We start from the raw sequence: 22,604 nt of genomic DNA on the forward strand, positions 1-22,604 counted from the left end.
CCATCACTGGCATAGGACACTTAAAAAAAATAGTTACATTATCAGTAGTTAAATTAATCTAAGCAGTGCAATGGTTATAAAGTTAGAAATAACCCATGTAATTATTCAATATGTCAGTAAATCATAATGGTATTCATTTTGTGACACATATTTTTTTTGTTCCTTTTAAGTTCCCAAAGCAATTAACATCAAAGTTATTTTGTCAACAAATTATCACCTGTTACCAAATTCCAACATTCATCATATCTGCATATATCTGTCTCTCATCTGTTCTGTTCTGAGTTAAATGTGTAACTGCAGGCTTAGAAATTAAAGCTTCATCTGGTCTTAATTGTTACTATAATTTTATGGAGAAGAAGTAAATCTCTCCTCCCAATCCCCAGATATTGATTTTCTAAGATTTAGAAAATCAAGGAAGACAAAATATCTCTGTTTTCATTCCTATTTTCTCATTTTTACCATCTGTAGTACAGTGTTCACATTGACTTTTTTCTTTAACCATCTCAAAATTTAACAAAAGAAAAACAAAAAAAGGCAAAATATTGCCTTAATTGCACAGTTGTGGTTGCAATATTGTTTTTCTTTTTCACAACCTCCTCTTCATCATTCCACAGCAGTCATTCCTGTTACTTATTTCCATTGAATATGGATTATAAATACATGAAGACAGTTCTTATGTTCATATTTCAAACAGACCTCTCTTCCTTTCTAGAAAGGGACTGTGTACCAATGCAATATGGTTTATAGACCAAATTACATAAATGTTATGACAAATCTGAAAAATGCCTATTTCCAAGGCTACTATGAAATAAAGATAGGAATCTTATTTCAACTTTATTTTGGTTAGTCTCTCACTTCATAGTTAGTTAGAAATCTGAATAAAACAAGTTTTTAATGAAACGCTCCCAATATCTTAATCATAGTCCAAAAACTAGCCCAGTGTTTTTTTAAAGCATTTTGCTAATGAAAAGGCAGAAGTATAAATGGACGATTAGTCCCATTTACTCTTTATTTTGTTAATTTATCTGATTTATATCCCACAATTCTTTTCAAAGTAATATTCCACAAGGTTAACAATAATTGCAATAGAGAACACAGATACATTTATCTTCAGTTGGTAGTGGTTTATGAAGCAGTCCATGTCAGTCCATTACCTATTTTTTCTTTTTCTTCCTTTTTTTGTTTTGTTCGCAGATTTTATTCCTCACCGTACAGTATTGCTACAAACCGCATGATTCCACAGACATCTATCACGCCATTCATTGCTGCTTCCCCTGTCTCCACATATCAGGTATGTTGGAATCACCTCATATACCCCTAAGTCAGTATCTGTGATCTGAATGTCAGTGAAGGGTAAATATAACAAGGTATCGTCCAGATCTTCACATTAACTTTTCTGTTTAATAGCAATTAAAAAAAGAGAGTTATTTACAGTTCTTGATGTATTCTAGTTGTGATGTTCCATGTAAAGAAAAAAGAAAAAAATTTCAGACAGCATTGTTCTAATTATCACATTAGAGTAAGAATTTAAACTGCTATTAAAAATTACCCCATATATTATCCCAGAAAATTTACTTGTTGCTTTGCCTCGAGAAACTTCTGTGCATTGTGATTGTTACATTGGAGGTCTGCTTAACAACCAGGCAAAGATGTTTTTCTAGTACTTGTTTGGCCTTCTGTATGTGATTACTCTGCTCCCATAAGGCATAAATGCAGAGAAAATTCAGAGCCACTAAAGAAAAGTATCATAAGTTTGCCATGGGAAATCAAATCAATAAATATGTATACATACAAAAGATTAATCTCTTCTTTTATTCTAAATTCTAATTGTTTTGAATTATGATTAATCTATTTAAATGGGACCATGCTGCACAGCATCTTAAGGAATAAGGCAACTAATTTTTCATTATTTTAAATATCTGAATGTTCTCTTCTCTTCCATTTTTCTGGGTCTCCCCCAGAGTTTCAAGTAGCAACTGCATAAGTAGCATAGCATGCTTAGAATGAATTATATTTTTGTAACAATAATTTTAATATCAGATAGTTTTCTGAATGATTAGTTGTCGCAACTTTGTAAATGTATTATCATAGTATATTTTGCATAATGTTTTCTACTAAAATTGAGTATTTTGTACATAAAGAGCACGTACTAAAGTATACTTTAACTATAACAGAGGAAGTGGCAGGAGCGAGGGAATAAAGCATGCATGTTACACACATATCAGTTAAATTCAGTCAGTCACATATCTATGATTTGCTTCATTTGCATATTGGCATATTAAACAGTTACATCAATTATATGTTTATGAAAATGATTATACAAATGACATTAAGTAACACAAAAATTTTGTTTGTTCCATACATAGTCTGAAAGCTTTAAGATTTCATTATATTCTGATTTATTTTAATTTTTATAATTTTGGCCTAATGAAATTTCAACTGTTTGTGTCAGTACATTAGCAAGATAGATTATTATACCACAAACAGACAAATAAGACAGGAAATGGAATCAGTCAGGTACATGCTCAGCAAGGCTCAAAAAGTAAAGGTCAGAAGTGCTGGTAGACATATCTGGTAGACATGTGGGGGAAAACCTCAAAAGTGCTGGGAAGTCATACATTGTATAGCGCAGAAAATCTTGGAATCTAAATTTGAAATGAAATCACAACTTTTTATACAGAGATTATATGATCTCTGAATCAATAAAATTCAACAAGAAATATTGATTCAATTAGACAAATGCTTATAGTAACAACAATGATTTTCACTTACTGTATTTTTCGGAGTACAAGATGCACCAAGGTTTTGAAGAGGCAAATTTTTTAAAAAAGTAGGTAGGTAGATAAAGGGAGAGAGAGGGAGAGAAAGAAAGAGAGAGAAATACAGTAGGTAGGTAGGGAGAGAGAAATAGAAAGAAATAGAGAAATATAGTAGATAGGTAGGGAGAGAATGTGTGTGTGTAGGTAAGTAGGTAGAGGGATAGAGAGAGAGAAATAGAAAGAGATAGAGGAATACAATAGGGAGAGAGTGAGAGTAGATAGGTAGGTACATGTTTCCAGGTATTTATCCATGTGTTGGAGAAGGAAATCGCTGATAATCTGCAGGACTTTAAGACTTTGTTTCTGCTGGCACAGCACTTGAGCAATGTAATTCTCATCAATCTGTTAAAGAGCTTTCCAAAAGGAAAAAAAAAGTTTTTGCACTCTGCAAACCTCCCAAAAATGGGTCGTTTTTCGTGAAAACAGGCCCATTTTTCTTCAAACAAAAGGCATGAATAGCCTTGGGGGGGGGGGGCTATCAGAGTGTTCTTGGAGGGTTGGGGAGCAGAAACAAGCAAAAAATGGCCCATTTTTCATAAAAATGGGCCCGTTTTTTTGTCAAAAAAAATGCATGCATAGCCTGGAGGCTTAGAGAGTGCTGCTGGGAGCTGGGGGACAGAAAACGGTCCATTTTTTGCTTATTTCTGCCCTTCCCAGTTCCCAGGAGGTCTCTGAAAGCCTCCATAAGGGTATGCACAGCCATTTTGGTGAAGGGAGCGGGGCTTCAGGAGGCAAAAAATGTTGTATTTGATGTATAAGATGCACCCATATTTTCAGCCTCTTTTTTGAGGAAAAAAGGTGCGTTTTATACTCTGAAAAATGTGGTAATACTGGAAAAAAAGACATCTTCCAAGCAATACCTGATTGGGAATTTGTAGAACGTGCAGAAATGGTAAAATGATATATGTGTAAAATTATATATATGTACACAATAGAAGTTTTAACTAAATTTAAGCCAAAATGGTTCCCATACCTACAAAATATCATATATCATAGTAAATATAATTAAATGCTGTCTGATTTCTAAGATGACTTAAATGTCTACAAATATTGTGAATCAGAAAATGTATCAAAAGGGAAGAGTCGCAAACACTGCAATTTTTTAGTACTCTATTTTTCTGTTTTCTTTCCACATTTTTGTATTGTAATCGTTGTTCAATTTGCTCCATTTATCTATTTTTTTCTTTTACTAATGAGAGTTTGTGTAACAATACAATGGAGACTTTAATATTAAGTAAACAGATTATGATTGAAGCATCTACTATACAACAACAACTTGTGATGATAGTTCTTTTTTTTACTATTATATCAATTTTGAATGTATTATTCCATGCTTGTATTAATGCAGCATAAATCGTAACTAACATCAATAGAATATTTTTTCCTTTTTTCTTTCTTCTCAATACTCTAAGGCCGTGATGGTGAACCTATGGCACATGTGCCACAGGTGGCACATGGAGCCATTTGTCAGAGCACATGAGGCTTGCCCTGGCCAGCTAACTTCAGCCTTCTTTTGAGGCCATTTTTCACCCTTCAGGGAAGCCTCCGGAGTGTGAAAAACCAGCCCTATGGGCAAACCGGAAGTTCAGAAACAGATTTCTGGTTTACTCATAGGGCCAGTTTTAGCCCTCCGGAGTGTTCAGGAGCATTCAGGAGGCTTCCCTGAAGGCTCCAGAGGGCAAAAAACAACTTTACAGACAATCAGAAGTCACTTCTAGGATCCTCGTAGAGTCATTTTTTGCCCTCCGAGGGCAAAGAAAGCACATCAAAAATGGGGGGGGACACATTGTAGTCATGCGCATAGCATTATGGGCATGGCATCCCACACATGCCCCCCTGCGCTTCCCCTGCTTTTGGCACACGAGCCAAAAAAAGGTTTGCCATCACTGCTCTAAGGTATCTAAATAATAGGTTAATAATATTTAATATTGTTATATAAATATATTATTTTGAAACAATACAACATCACAACATGTATAACAACATAAGAAAAATACATTAAAAAATCAAGTTGATAGGCACAGTTGCTCATGAAAGAGGATTACCAACTGTGTCTATAAGGGCACCTTTTGTTTCTTAAGCATCTGAGGATAAATTTTCAGGTATATAGAATCACAATAAATTAATTTGTCAAATAGAACCTGTTGGTGAAATCATAAAATATATATATATATATATACATATACATACATACATACATACATACATATATATATATATATATATATATATATATATATATATATATGAGAATGATTAGATCTGTGATACTTGTAAAAAGTTTTACAAATTTATAAGTGTTTCATGAAAATAATTATTTAGCCTCCTGTTTTGACCCCCCTCTTCATACACCAAAGCATGCCGAGACAAAGATACTTTAAGGATTTATTAACAGACTAGACCTTGGCAGCAATCCAGCACAAACTAGATCTTGGCAGCAATCTAGCCTGCCAAGATAGCCACGATAGCTTCTCCAGCTCTAGTAAATACGTTGATTCCTGCGATGAGCTTGTGGAAAGCCATTCCTTTTATAGTCTTGAGAGGAGCCTAATTACCACCAGCTGAGTTCAATTTTCTCCTGCAACTGAGTAACTGTTCTTTTTGCCTATTAGCCCTCCATTGCCGGGCATCCAGGACCAACTCCCTTGTCTCCTCCCCACTGCTCCAAGGCTTGACTTCGGGAGTACGCTCCCTTTGGCTCTCACCTCTGCTCCAGGCCTCAGGTGCCTCCTGGTGGCCAACCAGCCTCTCTGTGCCCTGCTCGGAGTCGGAAACTGTCCAGGGTCCTCCACATCTTCCAGAGCTGACTCATAGGGCCCCTCGCTGTCGGAGTCTGGTGGCAGCTCCAACGGTTCCTGCTGGGCCACAACAGTCGCCAAATAGTTAAATTACTGATGAAATAAATATTTGAAAAGATGAAAATATAGCAAGAGAAAAAAAAAATGCTAATAGCCTAAGAAACCCTAAGAAATCTAAGGCAGATGTAGAATTCATGCAACCACAGCTAATGGAGCAAGGAAGCATGAGACATGCAGAGGAGGCCATGTGGGGAGTGTGCCAGGCTATTGGCCTGCCTGGGACTGCCCAGAGTGCCCCATGCACAGAAGGGAACTCAAATTGAGTCGCCCTGCTTAAAAACATCAGAAAGGCAGGGGCCCACAACTGCATGACTTGCTTTGCACGGCTACAAATGCAGTCTGGCCCCAACAGGAGCAACCATTGGCTGGCCTGCTGCTGCCATTACAGCAGCCACCACTACTGCTGCAGCATGCTGTGTCCTATCACACTGCTGTTAGAGCACTCTGTGGGGGTGACACATGCCAAGCACATGTTGCTTTTCTCCATAGCCTGGGTCAGAGTGGATCCTTCTCTTCCAATCCCATAAAGGGCAAGGAAGACTGTTGGGTCAGGCTCAGAGGGAGTGCTTCTCACTCCTCTTTGCCTCCTGACCCAGTGTCCAAGACTGCTGTAAGCCAAGAGGCACATTTAATTGTCCCACAGAACAAATCATCCAGGTTCAAGTGTTTCTCAGTGAATTACATGGAACAAGAGGGCGGGACAGGAATGCCAGCAGATTGTTGTCAGGACAGCGCCAGTGGAGGGCCCATTGAGCATAAACATCAGTGATGGATTAATTGTGGTGGTAGGGGTCCATGGTGGAGTAGGCATGGCAATGTGGCTGATGTCAATTGTCCTAGACCCATTCTCAATTAGGTTTCAAAGATAAGAGAAGGGATGCTTCCTTGTTGGTCTACGGGAATTGACACTAATTAGTATTGATTAAAACATGTTCTTTGCCTTTTTTTGGCCAGTACAACTTTAACTGATCATAAAAGTGGCTTCTGAACAGACGGGAAGAATGTTGATATCAGTGCCATTTTGAAATGTTTTAAACAATATAATACATAAGTTACCACTCTCGACTCCATTACATAATACCCCACAAGTTATTGGAACAGGCTTGGCATAATTCCCCAGTTTGTTATCATGCTGTTGTTATTCTGTTAGATGTTTGTATTATAGTTGCTGCTCTATAAAGTGAGATATAATTGCAGAACGAATTAAAAGCGAACAGTGACCTTGGATTTGTGATCTTTTATATATTTATGTTACATTAGATAGTCCAAAATCTATTGTATGATTTGATTTTTTTATTGGTCTTTCTGAGCTTGATTAAGTCTGACATTTGTCCCTTTGTTGTCTGAAAACACAGTAGCATTAGTAAACAAGATTTGTGAAAGTAGGATTATTTTTAATGGCCAGAATTACAAAAAAATTCAGATTTATCAGAAAATACTTTTTCTTAAAATTTTTGAACTGATTTTAATTTTATCAGAATGGGATCTGTATATTTCTTACTCATAAGATTACTATTTATTATAAAATATGACACAATCATCAATCTCTGGGCTAATTGATCATGAAAACTCATTTAATATTTTTAAAATTTGTTTGAACCCTAATTGTCTTGTTTAATAGCATTATGCTTCATTAAACCATTAAATCTTCTCAAAGCATCAGCAACGAATTACTTACAGTATTCATTCATTCATTCATTCATTCATTCAATCAATCAATCAATAAATTTTTAAAGCTGGTCCTCTCAGTCAATGACTGGGCAACTTAATTCAAAAAATATATTACAATCAAACAATACAAGCAATGGTATTCTTGTTTATATATATATATATATATATATATATATATATATATATATATATATATATATATATATATCATTTTATAAATAAAGAATATAGAATAATGAATGTCACTAAATCATAAATATCATAATTCTTCAATACAGAATTGACATTAACATTATTTGAGTCCTTATATGGTTTCCTTTATATTAGACATAATGTGTGGTATTGATTGTTGTTCATGTACAATTTAATCTTTATTATATTTCTCAGTTAATTGCTATGTACATCAGCCTTGCATTTGATCCTGACTGCAAAGTGGTTTATTCAGATCTGTGTGCTATTTAATGTGGCTGAACACTGAATAGCATTCAGATGGCATCTAATCTGCAGTATCAATCCTGTCCAATGATTGATAATACCATGAAATTAGATCAGATTCATTTTTTTTTTAAAAAGCTCCAAAATAAAGGTAGCCCTTGTCTTACAGAAGTTCTCTTAGTGAATGTTTTAAGTTACAACAGCACTGAAAAAAGTGAAAACCATTTTTTCAAACTTATGGCCATTGCAGTATCGTCATGTGATTTACATCCGGATGCTTGACAATTGACTCACATTTATGAAGATTGCATGGGTCATGTGATCCGATTTTGTGACCTTCTGACATGGAAAGTCAATGGGGAAATCATTTTCACATAACAACTGTGTTACTAATTTAACAACTGCAATGATTCACTTAACAACTGTGGTAAGAAAAGTCATAAAATGGGGAGAAAATAAATTAACAAATGTCTCACCAACATAAATGTTGGCTTCAATTGTGGTCATAAGTTGAGGATAAGTTCTATTATTTCCAGCTCTGACATATAGGATACAAGCATTTAAAATTATGAAATTTTCAAAGTGTAACTAAACATTTTCATTCTAATCTCCTTTTTTTCAAGCAAGACTATTGATACTCCCCCACACACACACACTTCCACCCCCCTTACCATTTAGCTAATAGACTGTTCTTTCTGGTACACAGGTTCAGAGTACTTCATGGATGCCCCATCTGTCATATGTTATGCAACCAACAGTAAGTAAACACTGACAATGGCCTTTCTTGTTTTATTAAGAATTAGTCAGACACTGTCCACTGCTCTGGCTGAAACAGATTCATTAAGCTGACCATTTACTCAAGTGATCTGAACTAGAAAACATTAAAATATTAGTGAAAAATTAGATGGAATTCTCTGTGGATCATTTGTGTGCACATTGCATTACGTTGCTCTTAAAAATGAATGGATTGCCAAAAACAGTACCGTGTTTCTCTGAAAATATGACCTGTCCTGAAACTAAAGCCTTACCACATATTTTGGGTGGGCAGAAATATTAGCCCCCCCCCCCTGAAAATAACCCCCCTGGACAACCTCCTCCCTCTGGCCAGGCAGAGCACCGCTTGCCGACCTAGCAGGATCCTGAAGACACCAAGCCACGGGAACGAGGTGAGGGCAAAGGCACTCGCATTGCTTGGTGCTTTCAGGATACCACTAGGTCGGTCAGCAGCATGGTGCCCAGCTGAAGCGGGGGTTGCTGGGCTGCTTCTGTCTTGTGAGCGGGCTCCCGAAGAGCCGGGCACAATCTCAGGGTTGAATGGCTGTGTTAAGCTGTCGCAGCAGCAACACAGCAGCCATGAGGTGACCATGCTTGCAAGCAGCCACCTGGCAATCCCCCTTTCCAGCCGGGCACAGTGCTGCTGACTGACCTAGCGGTACCCAAAAGGCACCAAGCAATACGAGCGCCTGTTCACCGCCCTCTCCTTCCCGCAGCTCACCTTCGGAATGCCCCTATGTGAGTGAATGGGGCTCTGCATGGCTGGAGAGGGGGGTTGTGCGAGTGGCTTTTCTGCTCCCCACTCAAGTGACTCGCAGGCTCACAATGTCCTTGGCTAACTCTACAGTACCAGCAGAGCTAGGGCATCTCTGCTGCTGGCGCTGCCCGACACTTTTTTTTTCCGGCTTTAAAAGCACAGAGAACGGATGTCGCTCAGGGAGTACGCTCTATGGTTGTGGGCTGCAGAGTGTGCAACCATAGAGCATACTCCCAGAGCGGCATGTGCCCTCCATTGTGGCTTCCAAAGCAGGGAAAGAGAACGGAAGGGAAAAGAAAAAAAGAAGGGAAAAGGAAATAAGGAAAGGAAAAGAGAAAGGAAAGGAAAAGAGAAAGAAAAGGAAAAAGAAAAGGAAAAGAAAAGGAAGAGAGAAGAAAGACATAAAGGGAAAGGAAAGGTGGAATGGATTGGTACTGCTCAAAAATCAACTCTCAAGATCCCGTGGACCCCTCCACAAAGTGAAGGGATCGGAGAAAGGCTGCCAAGTCCAGAATGGGGCTTCAGACAACGCAATGCCTGAGAAACATGGGATGTGCAGAGAAATGCAGGCTACAACCAACGAATCGCGTTTTCCCAGGAACTGATGAAACCCCAGAGGACCAATGGGAATTCTCTCTTCTGCAACATCATCGGTCTCCAGGCAGAGTCATCCTTGACTTCACACACTGGAGGAGAGAGTTCGGTGCAGAGAGAGGAGGGAGGGAGGGGGAATATTTTAAGTCATATTGTAAGACATTAAAAAACAGTTGGAAATTGCTGCGCTGAGTTTTCTTGTTACGTGTGCGGCCGCGCAGCCATGCAACTTAGAGGGAACATTGCCCTGTACCATTCCTTGAAGAAAATGTCTTCTAAAAACTGGCAGTAGGTTTGGGGGTTAATGTTGAGTCCATCTTCAACCTGAAAAGGTCCAACTAGCTCATCTTTCATAACACCAGCCCATACCAGTACCCCACCTCCACCTTGCTGGCATCTGAATTGAAGTGGAACTCTGTGCCCATTACTGATGGGCCCAACCATCTGGTCCGTCAAGAGTCACTCTTATTTCTTTAGTCCATAAAACTTTTTAAAAATCTATTTTCAGACATTTCTTGACCCAGTCTTGCCATTTTAGTTTATGTGTCTTGTTCAGTGGTGGTCACTTCCTTCCCTTGGCCATGTCTCTGAGCACTGAACACCTTGTACCTCTGGGCACTCCAGGTAGAATGCAGTTCTGGAGTATGACAGAGTCTAAAGTCCACCCAGAGGTTGTGTTATGTGTGATATACGTATGTACGTACGTACGTACGTACGTACATCCATACATACATCATACATACATATAATTAGTTTTACAGTTGCTATTTTCCTGTTTTAGTTAATAATTCCTTGGATTAGTATTCTGAAATATATTTAATGTTTTTATTGTATATTCTCAGAAAAAATATCATTTATTATTTATATTAAATATTATAGAATAAATGAAAATGACTTTTTGAACGATAGAAAACTTTGGATTATGTGGACATCTGTGTTTATGGTCCCTAATGAAATGTGATACATAAAAAAGCAAATGGAAAATCTATCATAAAATAAAGTTTTCCTGTCAACTTCTTTCTACAAAAAAATAGCTTTTTATTACTTGAAAATGAACTTGCTAAAACATAGAAAACTAAAGAATGGAATAATTAAATCTCCAAGTATTTCTGAGGCAGTAAACCATGAACTGCCTCTTTGATAGATCTGAGAATGAAGATTAGAATCAGCAAGGCATTTATAAAATTAATCTCAGATTGAGATTGCATTAGTGTTCCTCCTTGTTCTTTGTTAAATTAGTTAAATGATATATAACTATGCGGTGTATGAACTTCTAATATAGTAAATTATTGGAATTATCAGTTCACGTATACATGTGTGCATGTGTGCACTTACATGTGTGCTTGATGTGTGCATGAGCCAAGGTGGCACAGTGGTTAGAGTGCAGCACTGCAGGCTACTTTAGCTGACTGCTAGTGGCAGTTCAGCAGTTCAAATGTCACCAGCTTAAGGTTGACTCAGCCTTTCATCCATCCGCTGTGAGTAAAATGAGGACCCATATTGTTAGGGGCAATATGCTGTCTCTGTAAACTGCTCAGAGAGGGCTAAAAGCAAGGGTGGATTGCTGCCTGTTTTATTACTGGTTTGCAACCCATGCACAATGCACATCCACACTGTTCAATGTAAATTATTCTTCACGCATGGACAAAACAATTTACAGTGAACTGCGCATATGCAGTCACTAAAAACCAAAATGGTGGTGACAAGGGAACCAGTTCGGGGGATGTGATAGGCCTGTGTCACTGCCGGTTCTACAGCGACCCACTACCAGTTCGGCCAAACTGGGAGCAACTCACCTCTGTCTAAAAGCACTATGAAGTGGTATATACATCTAAGTGCTATTGCTGTTGTTATTCAGTACAGTGCCCAGAAAGAACTATTTAGCAGTAAATATTATTTAATATTCATCCAGAAATTATTTTACTATTATTCACAGAATAAAATACATATTGCATCCTTTATGAATTATTACAATAGTAAAAACAAGAATATTGCACTCCTGTGAATCTTCAGTTGCCAGGATAGGCTGTTCTGCTGCTATTCTTGTTAACACTGTTTTTTAAAAGAATTTAAAGTGTTATATATAAAAGAATGAAAAGAGTTTTATATACAATATATAAATATGTGATTTTGCCATTACAGTACTTGTAGTCAGTTTGTGCAATCTAACCAGATAGTCCACTGTTTTTTTCAACTCCTGCATAGGCAGGACTTAATGTTTGTGGTTGCTTCTGGATTTGTATGAATTCATTCTTAAAACTTGGTGTTCTGCAGCCATAATTAGTCTCTTTCTAATTGAGCTTTTTCTTCAACTTTCTTGCTCTAAGTCATAGCCAGATTTTGTCGTTATCTGGTTTCCCTGCTTTTTTTAAATTTTTTTTAATTTTCTGGTCATGTAATTCTGTGACTTTCCATGATTCCATTCTGTTCTTCACTTGATCATTCTTGTAGGTCAATTTGGTCTCTCCAGTAAACAGTAAGCCTTCCTGGTATACCAGCTTCAGTGCATTTTCTTCACTGCCTTTAACAGATTATTATAGAATTGCTTCAGAATAATGTAAATTGATTTGATTTTCTGTCTCAGAAATATATTAAAATATAAAAAGGTACTCATAGAATGAATTGAACTGATACTTTGGCTCTTGAAATAAGAATTGTTTTTAGTGAGAAATAATTAATTGAATGATTGTGTGGACATCAAATTAATCAAGTGTTCTTAGCATCATTATAGGAACAAATTCAGTATTTGTGTCAAAAACAGCAACTCTAGAAGATTAGAATATCTTTCTTTGGCACTGGTCGCATTCCATTAGGAATGCTTCCTGTCTGAAAAAACATTACTCCCACACTGAAATTTTTCTTTTTAAGAAGTGGATGTTCTCAATTGTACCTCTTTGTTTCTTCATTTATTTTCAACTTGGCTGTGGTTAGTGAGTTCCTATGAGATCAGAACAATGGAATGAAAATGTCTATAAATGGCACTTAAATTATTTTCACAGCTGGATGCACCTCAGCAAGTGAAGACAATTCCTTGCAGATGATATAGTTCATAAAAAGTATGTGATACAAAACATCTTTTACAAACAGAACCAAAGGCAACAGTTTAACTTGAGTGCTTTCTGGTGATATTGATGCTATCAATTTCCATTTTCTTTGCAAAATCAAAGAAATTATATATTTGAAGTAGTTTCTATTTATTGAAGTGAACAAATCAAAGATGCACATAATCAAAATTTGATTTGTGACATTTTGGCAACTGTAAATTCTAATTATTCAAAAATCTTCTGGAGCATCTTTAATAAACCAATGAACTCCTTTTACATTTTTAAAACCTAAATAATTAGACGTAAGCAAAAAGAATTCTATCTTTCTTATTAATGGTGATTTAATGCTAGCTGTTCTCAACAAAGTATGATAGAAATTGATTTGGACTGAATGGGTCAATGAGCCTTGAAAATATGTTCACATACAGAAGAACTATTTAGTACTGAGTTAAATTGAAAGACTTTACTTCATCTAAAGTAACTATGAATTATAGGTACAGTATTTCCATGGTGTTTTGTTTGGGGATTGCTGTGTTAGAAGCCTACTTTTCTTTCTTTAGCTATTTTCAGATAAAACAGTAAATGTCTTAGGATAAATGAACACACTAAACAGAAAATGGAGGAGAAAACAGAGAATGTAGGAAAATGGGTATTCAGTGATCAGCTGTACAAAAAAGATGGGACCACCATTTTCTCTTCTGACTTTGATCACAACAAAGAAAAACAGAATGTTGGAGATTTTTTGCCAAGAAATACAATGCCTTGACTTACATCTAGTCTCAAAATCCATGGTAGCAAGGGCAAGGAGAGTAGCCTGAGTCATTGAACTTCTCAGAGCTGTATGTTTCTGGGACTGCTTATCATTCTGTAAGGCAGGGTGCAAGGCAGCCAGAGATAGAGGAAGATAGGAAGGGGGCTTGGAAGTGGTAACTTATCTTTCTGAGACTTGGGGCTGGAAGGGACCAAGCCAGAATTACTTAGCTTGGGTTGGTTTTTTGGCTAAAAATCGGAAAAATTATCAATGCCAACAGGGTTTGCAGTATTGTCATTGCTAAGCAATTGAATTACATGTCTTGCTTTTAAACCACATTGATTTGTGAACAAAATTACAGTCCTAAGAGTGGTACAGGGAAAAAAACCTTTTTCATAGATGCCATTGCTTTTAGGAACAAAATATAAAAGAAAGAATGTTTCTACACTAAAAAGGAGGATATAAAGGCATAGGAGGAGTAGGACAATAATTCTGTAGATTGTGCTCAGAGTTATGATCCTTGAAAGTCAGTATTTGATGGATCTTTCAAAAGTTGTATAAGAAAGAAGATATGGAGTCCCTCTAAGTAACTTTAATGCAGTAATGTGTTGCTTTGCCAATGCTTTTTGGCTGTGTCTGTTCAACATACATTTTGGCTTGCTGAAGTCTTGTTGCTCTGGAGCTGGAAGCTGACCAGTTCAGATGATGAGTACTAGTTTACTACTTCTTTGCATGATCCAATTGATCAGGAAATCAGTTGCTTCTTTCCCATTGTTACTAGAATTATTATATTTAGGGATCATGAAAGGTGCTACTGAAGACAATCCATTTTTCTTCAATCTTGTATCCTTTTTTTCTAACTAGGCATTTTGTCAGATTTATCAGTCTCTTTGATTTGAACATAATATTAAAGTTCAGCAAATATGAAGCCACATTTGAGGTACAGTTTAAAGGAATGCAGCCAATCAGATAACACTGCTATAAACGTGCTAAACCATTAAGATAAATTCTGCATTGGTGCTAACTGCCCTTTTTAGTTTGCTGGATTGCACTGATACATACACACACACACACATACAGAGAGAGGGAGGGAGGGAGGGAGGGAGGGAGAGAGAGAGAGAGAGAGAGAGAGAGAGAGAGAGAGAGAGAGAGAATGTGTGCTTATACTTGACAGTTGCTGGTTTTCTGTTCCAATTATGGCTATTCTGTAATAAAACTAGCTAATCAGAGTTGTATCTCAAAACTTTCTTAGTAATATATGAAATTGATTTTTTTTCCCTGAAAGTGTTGAGCTCCTCATGCTGCTGTAATAGAAGAAAGTTTCTATTTATCCTATTTCATTTCATTATAATTTTCATTGCTAAAACCTTTAGGGAATTTGTCTCTCTAGCTTGCAGATTTGTGCAGAATCAGTGGTGGGGTTCAGCCAATTTGTATCGGTTCACCCGAACAATTAGTTAATTGCTTGTACGTTGGAAGGCTGAAAATAAAGTGCAACAGAGGGTTTTTTCCCCTCTTCTCTGCCCCTTCAGTTAATAGCTCCAGGCAAACAGCCAAGAACCACTTAACAGTTGCATCTGGAATGTAGCTGACACACACCTTGAATAAAATCAATAAGCAACAGAAACTGATAGGATTGGGTCAGGGAAACACTCAGGAAACCCATCAATCGCCCATTTAGGGATCGGATTAACCTCTTCCTTTCAGGAAGAAGTACAAGATTACAAACATTTTCATTATAAAGGGTATTAAATAACACTTCTGTGGTCAGCTGATACTCCCTGGAGTTCCTCAAGACCTTTTATAGTTGCTGCAGTGTTGGCTACTTCTTGTTTCTTCTTGGGGCAGAAAGATACAGGAGGGGACAATGATGCAGCTTGATCATACAGAGTGTGAATTTAATGCATGTGTGATCCAGCAAGCTGTATTGCTTCTGCTGTCAAGCACTCAATTTAGAACATAGAATAATAGAGTTGGAAGGGTTAATGATTTTGGCAGCATACCCAGGCTTTCATTTAGCATGAGTGACTGCTCTTAGTTTCCTTCTCAGCTGGTGCATTTGCTTTCGGGTTTTGACTTTTTCTAAAAATGGGGAATGGTTGTTTTAAGTTTTCTGCATTGTTTTAGTGGTTCCTGGCACTGTCCTTTTGGGGTGTACTTCCCTCATTCTTTTTGGAAACCTCTAGTGATGGAGCACCCACAACTTCTGAAGGAAAGCTATTCCATTGGCTGAGTGGTTTCATCCTTAGGAAATTTCTCCTTAGTCCTAAATTGCTTCTCTGTTTGGTTAGTTTCTATCCATTGTTTTTTCTCATGCCTTTTAGTGCTTTGGAAAATAGATTGACTTCTCATTTTTGTAGGAGTCCCTCCAATTTCCTCACAGTTAGAACAATTAATCAATGAAACAACTTGCCTGCAGAGTTGTAAATGCTCCAAAACTGGAAGTTTTAAAGAAGAGATTGGATAACCATTTGTCTGAAGTGGTTTAGCATTTCCTGCCTAAGCAGGGGGATGGACTAGAAGACTCCCAAGGTCCTTTCCAACTCTGTTATTCTGTTCTATTCTGAATATTGAAACAGTGCTATTTTATTGTGAATTGGGCTAAAGAGAAATTTCCTAAAGGTGAGACCAATCAAGTTGGCCATGGCCACCCAGTCCCATGCCCACCCAGGCACACCCACCCAATCAGTCATTAGGGTAGAGAACCTGTTGTTTATTTTAATCCAACCACTGTGCAGAATGTATATTCTGTATGTTGTGATTTCATGAATTCAGAAAGAACCCTAATCTTTCTCTCCAAAGCTTTTGCAGTTACAAACATTTGCCAGCTGTTTTGGACAAATGGGGAGCATTTAGTTAGGCATGCTATTAGAGAGAGCACATTTTGAATATATAGTTAAGTTTTTACTTAAAAACTCAAGACTTTAAGTAACACAGCTGAAAATGACAATTAGAGAGAGAAGACCAATGAATAAATTAAATATAAAAATAAAATGCATTTAAAAATTCATTAAATATTTCACCCTACTACATATGCAGTATATTTTTGTAAAATATACAGCATGTATGTTCAGACATAATACAAAAGCCAAGATGAAGACCAAATTCCTTCAGTCTGCTGTGGTATGTGAAAGCTTTCCTTACCATGAATGTAGAAAGTAGTCAGGATTTAATCATTTAGAAATTGAATTGGGCAGTAAAAGACATTTATTCATTCATACCCATTGGAGATATAATCCAGACATAATTCTATAAGCTTCTTGGTCAAACAAGAATAAATTTAGCAACTTGAATCTAGTCAAAATAAAATCTATAATAGAAAAGTAGAATATATTTATTTATTGATAGATTCCTTGGTGTATATAATTCTTAAAAATATTACTTATATTTTTCAGCTAGTCAAAGGAAATTTCACATCAAAGCTACTTTTATTTGGAAGAGAAGGCTAGCTGATTTTGAAAGAAGAATAACATTTCCACCAGGAAAGACTTTCATTTGATGTCTTCGGTTAACTGTGCAATTTAAAGCAATAGAGACTATTTTACATATGGATCTATTGCTTTATAACATTTGCATTACTTTGAAATGAGAGGCAGAACTCTGCAGGGATCACTAGTCAGCGGGTGACTGAGGAGATAACTACTCAGCAGTTAAGCTGTCTTTTAAATAAACAAATTCCATTTTTCTTTAGTAATCTTGATTAATAAGCATAATCAGCAGGACAATTCTCACTGTAAATAATCTCATCTCATCAGTATAAGGCATTTCTGATCCAAATTTTAAAAAAATGTGTATCAGCACCTTTGAAAAATCAACAGAATAGTCATTACAGTAATTATCTCCTAACATGTCCTTTTAGATTTTATATTAAACAGTTGAAATGAATTTCTATACTGCACTTACAGTACCCAATATAGATCTACAGTAGCCCTTAGTGCATAACACTTTAGCAACAATAACATTATTGTAAGAGCAACTCAAGTTACAAAACTTTACTTCTCTTTAAAACCCATTCTTCATATGTGTCTTAAATTTGCTCAGAAAGGTCCTTCTATCCACCCAAATAGATACTTTGGGCAAATGGTGTCCATCAGTTGAAAAATGAGCTCTGAAGTGAATCTAGAAATCATTGCAAAGATAAAGCACAAATAAACAAAGTACCTTTCTATGGTGGATGGGTGCATATTTAGTGTATAATTTTAGCACATATTTCCCCTCGCACAAATGTGCTAGTAATTGACGACTCTAGGGGGCAGTGTTCATCTCCGTTTCAAAGTCAAAGAGCCAGCATTGTCCGAAGACATCTTCATGTTCATGTGGTTGGCATAACTAAATGCCAAAGGCGCACGGAACACTGTTACCTTCCCACCCACCAAAGGTGATCCCTGTTTTTCTACTTGCATTTTTTACATGCTTTCGAACTGCTAGGTTGGCAGAAGCTGGGACAAGTAACAGGAACCGACCCCGTTACGCAGCAGTAGGATTCAAACCGCTGAACTGCCAACCTTTCAATAAACAAGCTCAGTGCCTTAGCCACTGAACCACTGCATCCCTATAATTTTAATATTCAAAGGCTAATCCTAGGGATGTTGTGCTTACTTATTGAGGAATATATCACCTTTGCTGTGTTCTCTGAAGTTGCTGGCATATCTTGTGGCAAGCAGCCCTGCTGGAAACTTATCCCTTGTTATCTGAGTCTACCCACAAATGTCTAGTTACTATTTATGGTTGTTTAGTGGTTTCTGAAACTAGAAACTTGATTATTAAACCCTTCAGCTTTTGATTCCAAGAAGTCAGAACAGACCATAATATTTGCAGGTATCTGCTGGGGAGGCATGAGGGGGGGAAATGATGAAATGTGAGTTGCAGTACAAACCACATGACTTACAGACTTGCTTCTGACATCATAATACAAGCATGAAAATTTGGATCAGAACTTATCATTCACATTTCAATTTTGCTGTTGATACTAGATGCCAGCCAGATAAGAAATACTTATATTTTTCTAAATGGAGTCTACAAAACCTGCTAAATATAATCCTGCTATGTGAGATATTATAGCTAAAATGTTTTATAAATTATAAAATAAAATAATAAGAATATAGCAAGAGAAAGAAGAAACAAGTATTTTCCCCACCTTTAATAAATATAAACAAATTTTGTAACATCTCTTGTAACTTTCTGTTAAAATACAAAGAATGATGTCTTTTTCCCATGTTCCAATGGTAGGTTCCTACTGGTTTGGACCAGTTCAGCCAAACCAGTAGTGGTTTGGTGGCCTGGGTCACTGGAACTGGCAGTGACCCAGGCCTGCCACGTCCCCGAACCGGTTCTCTGCCATCTTGCTTTTCACTTCTGCGCATGTGCAGAACAATTTTTATTGCACTGCGCATGTGCACGGCGCACCCACGAGCAAATCAGCAGTAGTGACTCCTGCCATGTTCCATAGCTTATATATGAACATTGTCATTTTAGTCCTGGTGTCAGCAAAAATCCATTAGGAATTATGATAAAGACCATTGCAATTGCTATAAATAATAACTTATCGATTGTAATCTTGATCAAATAAACCAACCTTATATTCCCTTTACTTCTAACAATCTTTAATCTATTCAAATAATATAGAAGTGGCTTCTTTTCATTTTCTCATGAGATTTGTCAACATTTTAATGAGCCTCTTTTTAAATCCAAATTAGGAAAATTATCCAAGTCACTCTTTTCCTTTATTGTTTGTATACCCTATTCAATTATTAAAAGATCAGTTGGGCTCTTTTGTACATCCAGTGCAACATCTTTTCCCAAATCATTTTTGTAGTTTATCATTTGTAATTCAATTTCAATTTAGTTTGATCTAATTGGATAAAAACTATTCCTCATCTAACAACTCCCATTTTTCATAAGATACCACAATCTTCAGTATGCCCAGTTTTAGAATGTTTTGCTTCATTCTGTAAGTATACATCAAACTTAATTGAAATGCTTAGTTTGTTCTAGCATCCATTTTTTTAAAATCTATTTAAAAAAAATCAAAACAAGAGCATTTTCCCACAGGAGGAATTCGTTATAATTAATTCCAAAATCTCTTTTTCAATTTTATTGGAGGTCCTAAGCGATATGTAACTTTCTCTTGTATTATCAAAATTTTGATCATGTTTTGCTGCTCATTTAGAAAAAAAAGCAAGTTCTTAAGCTTTACCAGGTATTTACCAAAATTTACGAGGTATTGCAAAACTTGTTGATCCAGAAATTTTAATTGGCTGAAAAGCAATTTCCAGAATTGACTCATAAAACAAATATGCAAACCTCCCCCCACCCATCCGCACCACGCTTGCCCCGCCCACTGCTCACTGACTGGCTGGCTCACCAATCAACTCGCCTGCCTCTAAGAAGCCTATCTAAACCTTAAAGTCTTAAAGCTGTCAAGTTTGAAAACCCTTGAGGGTTTTTTTCTAAAGGGTTAGGGGTGCAAGGGTTTTGTAACTTGACAGCTTTATGACTTGACACTTCAATGCCAGAGTTCCTGGGCCAACATGATTGAAGGAGGAATTCTGGGAGTTGAAGTCCACAAGTCTTAAAGCTGTCAAGTTTGAACACCCTGGGTTTTTTTTTCCCTAAAGGGTTAGGGGTGCAAGGGTCTTGTAACTTGACAGCTTTAAGACTTGCGTGCTTTTGAACCAACATTTTGGTTGCTAAGCAAGAGCGTTGTTAAGTGAGTTTCACCACATTTTACAAGTTGGCCACACCCACCCAGTCACATGGCTAGCAAGCCACTCCCACCCAGTCACATGGCTGGCAAGCCACTCCCACAAAGCAGGCCACACCTACAGAAGAGGTTCTAAAAAAATTTGAAACCCACCACTGGTATACAGGGTCATATAAAGGGAGAATATAACATAATTTTTACTTTTACACAATAGTATACAGGATACTAATCACTTCTATAACAACAAACCTATCTAATCAGCAAAACCAAAATCAGTGCTTCATTTTTTTCCATTATAAGCACAAAATCCAGAAGCAGTTTTAAATGGAAATAAAATTAGTATGTTCTTTTCTTTCAATAACATAATCAATTTAACTATTTCTTCTTTTTCTTTTGCTGGGGGAAATAATATGTATTTCTGTTTACACTTATTAATCATTATAGACTATCATCACTGATATTAACATAATTTACTATATTCTCAGATTCTTTCATCTCAAGGGGGAAACATTTTTACATTCATTTTAAAACTCAGCTTTTCTTTGAAAATATTTATAAATATCATCATAGAATAAAATATTTTTCTTGTCTGGAATGTCTGTCAAGTCTCTTTTTTCTGAAGAAATTCTCAACCTTGTTAATATCCATGAAGAAAAAAATTCCAAACTTGACCTTGAGAATTGTAGATTTGCTTAGCAATCTTCTTCCAGTTGTGCTGGGAGGATTGTATTTAAATCTTCATCTTAATAAAGATTGATGTCAGATTATTCTAAAGTTGCAGTTAAGTCCTTTGCCATTGTCAGTTATTTGTGACAATGGTTTGATAATTTTCAGCCTGCCCCCAGCTGAATGGCTCATTGGCTGCTCCAAAGAACAGTTCCTGCTGTATGGAGTATTTTGTGGCATGATTTTAGAACTATCTCTAACCCAAGAGAGTCATATAAACTAAAGCAAAACCTGTTCTTTCTATTAGTAAATTGAAAAAAACCACAGTCCAGAGACAAGCATCCCTAGGCTTGTACTCTATTGTCCATCTTCACAGGAAGCCTGAAAAGAAAGAAAGTTCGGTACTATGAAATATTAAATTTGACACCTCAGGCACCAGCAAATTGAGATGGACTGGGGTTGGATACTTTCAGTCAGAAGATCACACAGTTTATTATTTAGCACATGAAAACAAAAAATGAATAGCCATTTTTATACAGTTATATCAAAAATAACACTTGACACAATCAATTATTGGCCAAATAATATCAATTAGACTTTTTGGAAAACCTTTTACACATGATAATAATCCATGTTTATGCTCCAATCATGCATGTAGAAAAGGAAAATGTTGAATGAGACTAAATCAAATTCTTAGTGAATGATTCAGCAATGGGCACTAAGGCAAGAATGTATGATATCCCCCTAGTTGTTTAAAACCTTCAAGAATAAATAAATAAGGAATGATTATAGTGACATTAGAGGTATGTTCGTGGAAAGCGTATATATGCATTTTATAAGCATACAATCTTATCTTGGTGCCTGAAAAATTAAATGGTATACATCAAATATTAAACAGGTTATAGCATGCAGTTGGGAGAATGATTCCATAAATGTTTGTATTAAAAAAATAAAGATATTTCTATATGAAGGAGAAAATAGAGTGGACAATAACATATTAGCCTGAATGGCAAGAATACGCTCAAGCAGATGAATTTGCGTACTTCATAAAATCTATGTAAAGCAAAGGAAAATGGATGAAGAAATTTAAATCATGTAAATACTGGCAGACACATTATGTTTTGTATCTGTATGTCTGCTATGAAGAATAAATGTTTGTTGAAAGAACTATGTGAAATTGCAGATGTTAGGAGACACATAAAAAAACAAGTTGAATGCTATAGGAAATGGTAATTTAAGGAGTATTTGGGGAAGAGTGCCGCAAAATATATATATTTTTTACTGCAAATGCTTGAACTCAAAAGTGAATGACCAAGACAAATCATATAGACAGATCAAATAAAAATAATGAATTAGAACTGAATCACAAACCAAATATATGAGGAAGAATCAAGAGGAAGCAGAAGATCAAAAAAACATTGGTGGCCTCATCACTAGCACTGATAATGTTATCTAGTTTTGGTAATGAAATGTTTGCAAGAAAACAATCAAATCAGATAGCACCAAGGACTCCTCAAAATCAGAAAAGTTAT

At 36.4% G+C, this 22,604-nt stretch overlaps 1 protein-coding gene across 7 annotated transcripts in view; it reads left to right on the forward strand.

The window, feature by feature from the left end:
• Positions 1-22,604, forward strand: part of RBMS3 (RNA binding motif single stranded interacting protein 3) — a 538,131-nt gene that overhangs the window by 436,455 nt on the left and 79,072 nt on the right. For all 7 annotated transcript variants that reach the window (XR_004256904.1, XR_004256905.1, XM_032235699.1 and 4 more), the window contains exons 9-10: positions 1,195-1,291; positions 8,490-8,540. Coding sequence is in view for 5 of the 7 variants with exons in the window: in XM_032235699.1 (XP_032091590.1) it covers positions 1,195-1,291; positions 8,490-8,540 (148 nt within the window). In the remaining 2 variants the exon portion in view is untranslated. The remainder of the gene's footprint in view (positions 1-1,194; positions 1,292-8,489; positions 8,541-22,604) is intronic.

Source organism: Thamnophis elegans, chromosome Z (assembly GCF_009769535.1).
Source record: "Thamnophis elegans isolate rThaEle1 chromosome Z, rThaEle1.pri, whole genome shotgun sequence".
In the NCBI taxonomy this organism is placed as follows: domain Eukaryota; kingdom Metazoa; phylum Chordata; class Lepidosauria; order Squamata; family Colubridae; genus Thamnophis; species Thamnophis elegans.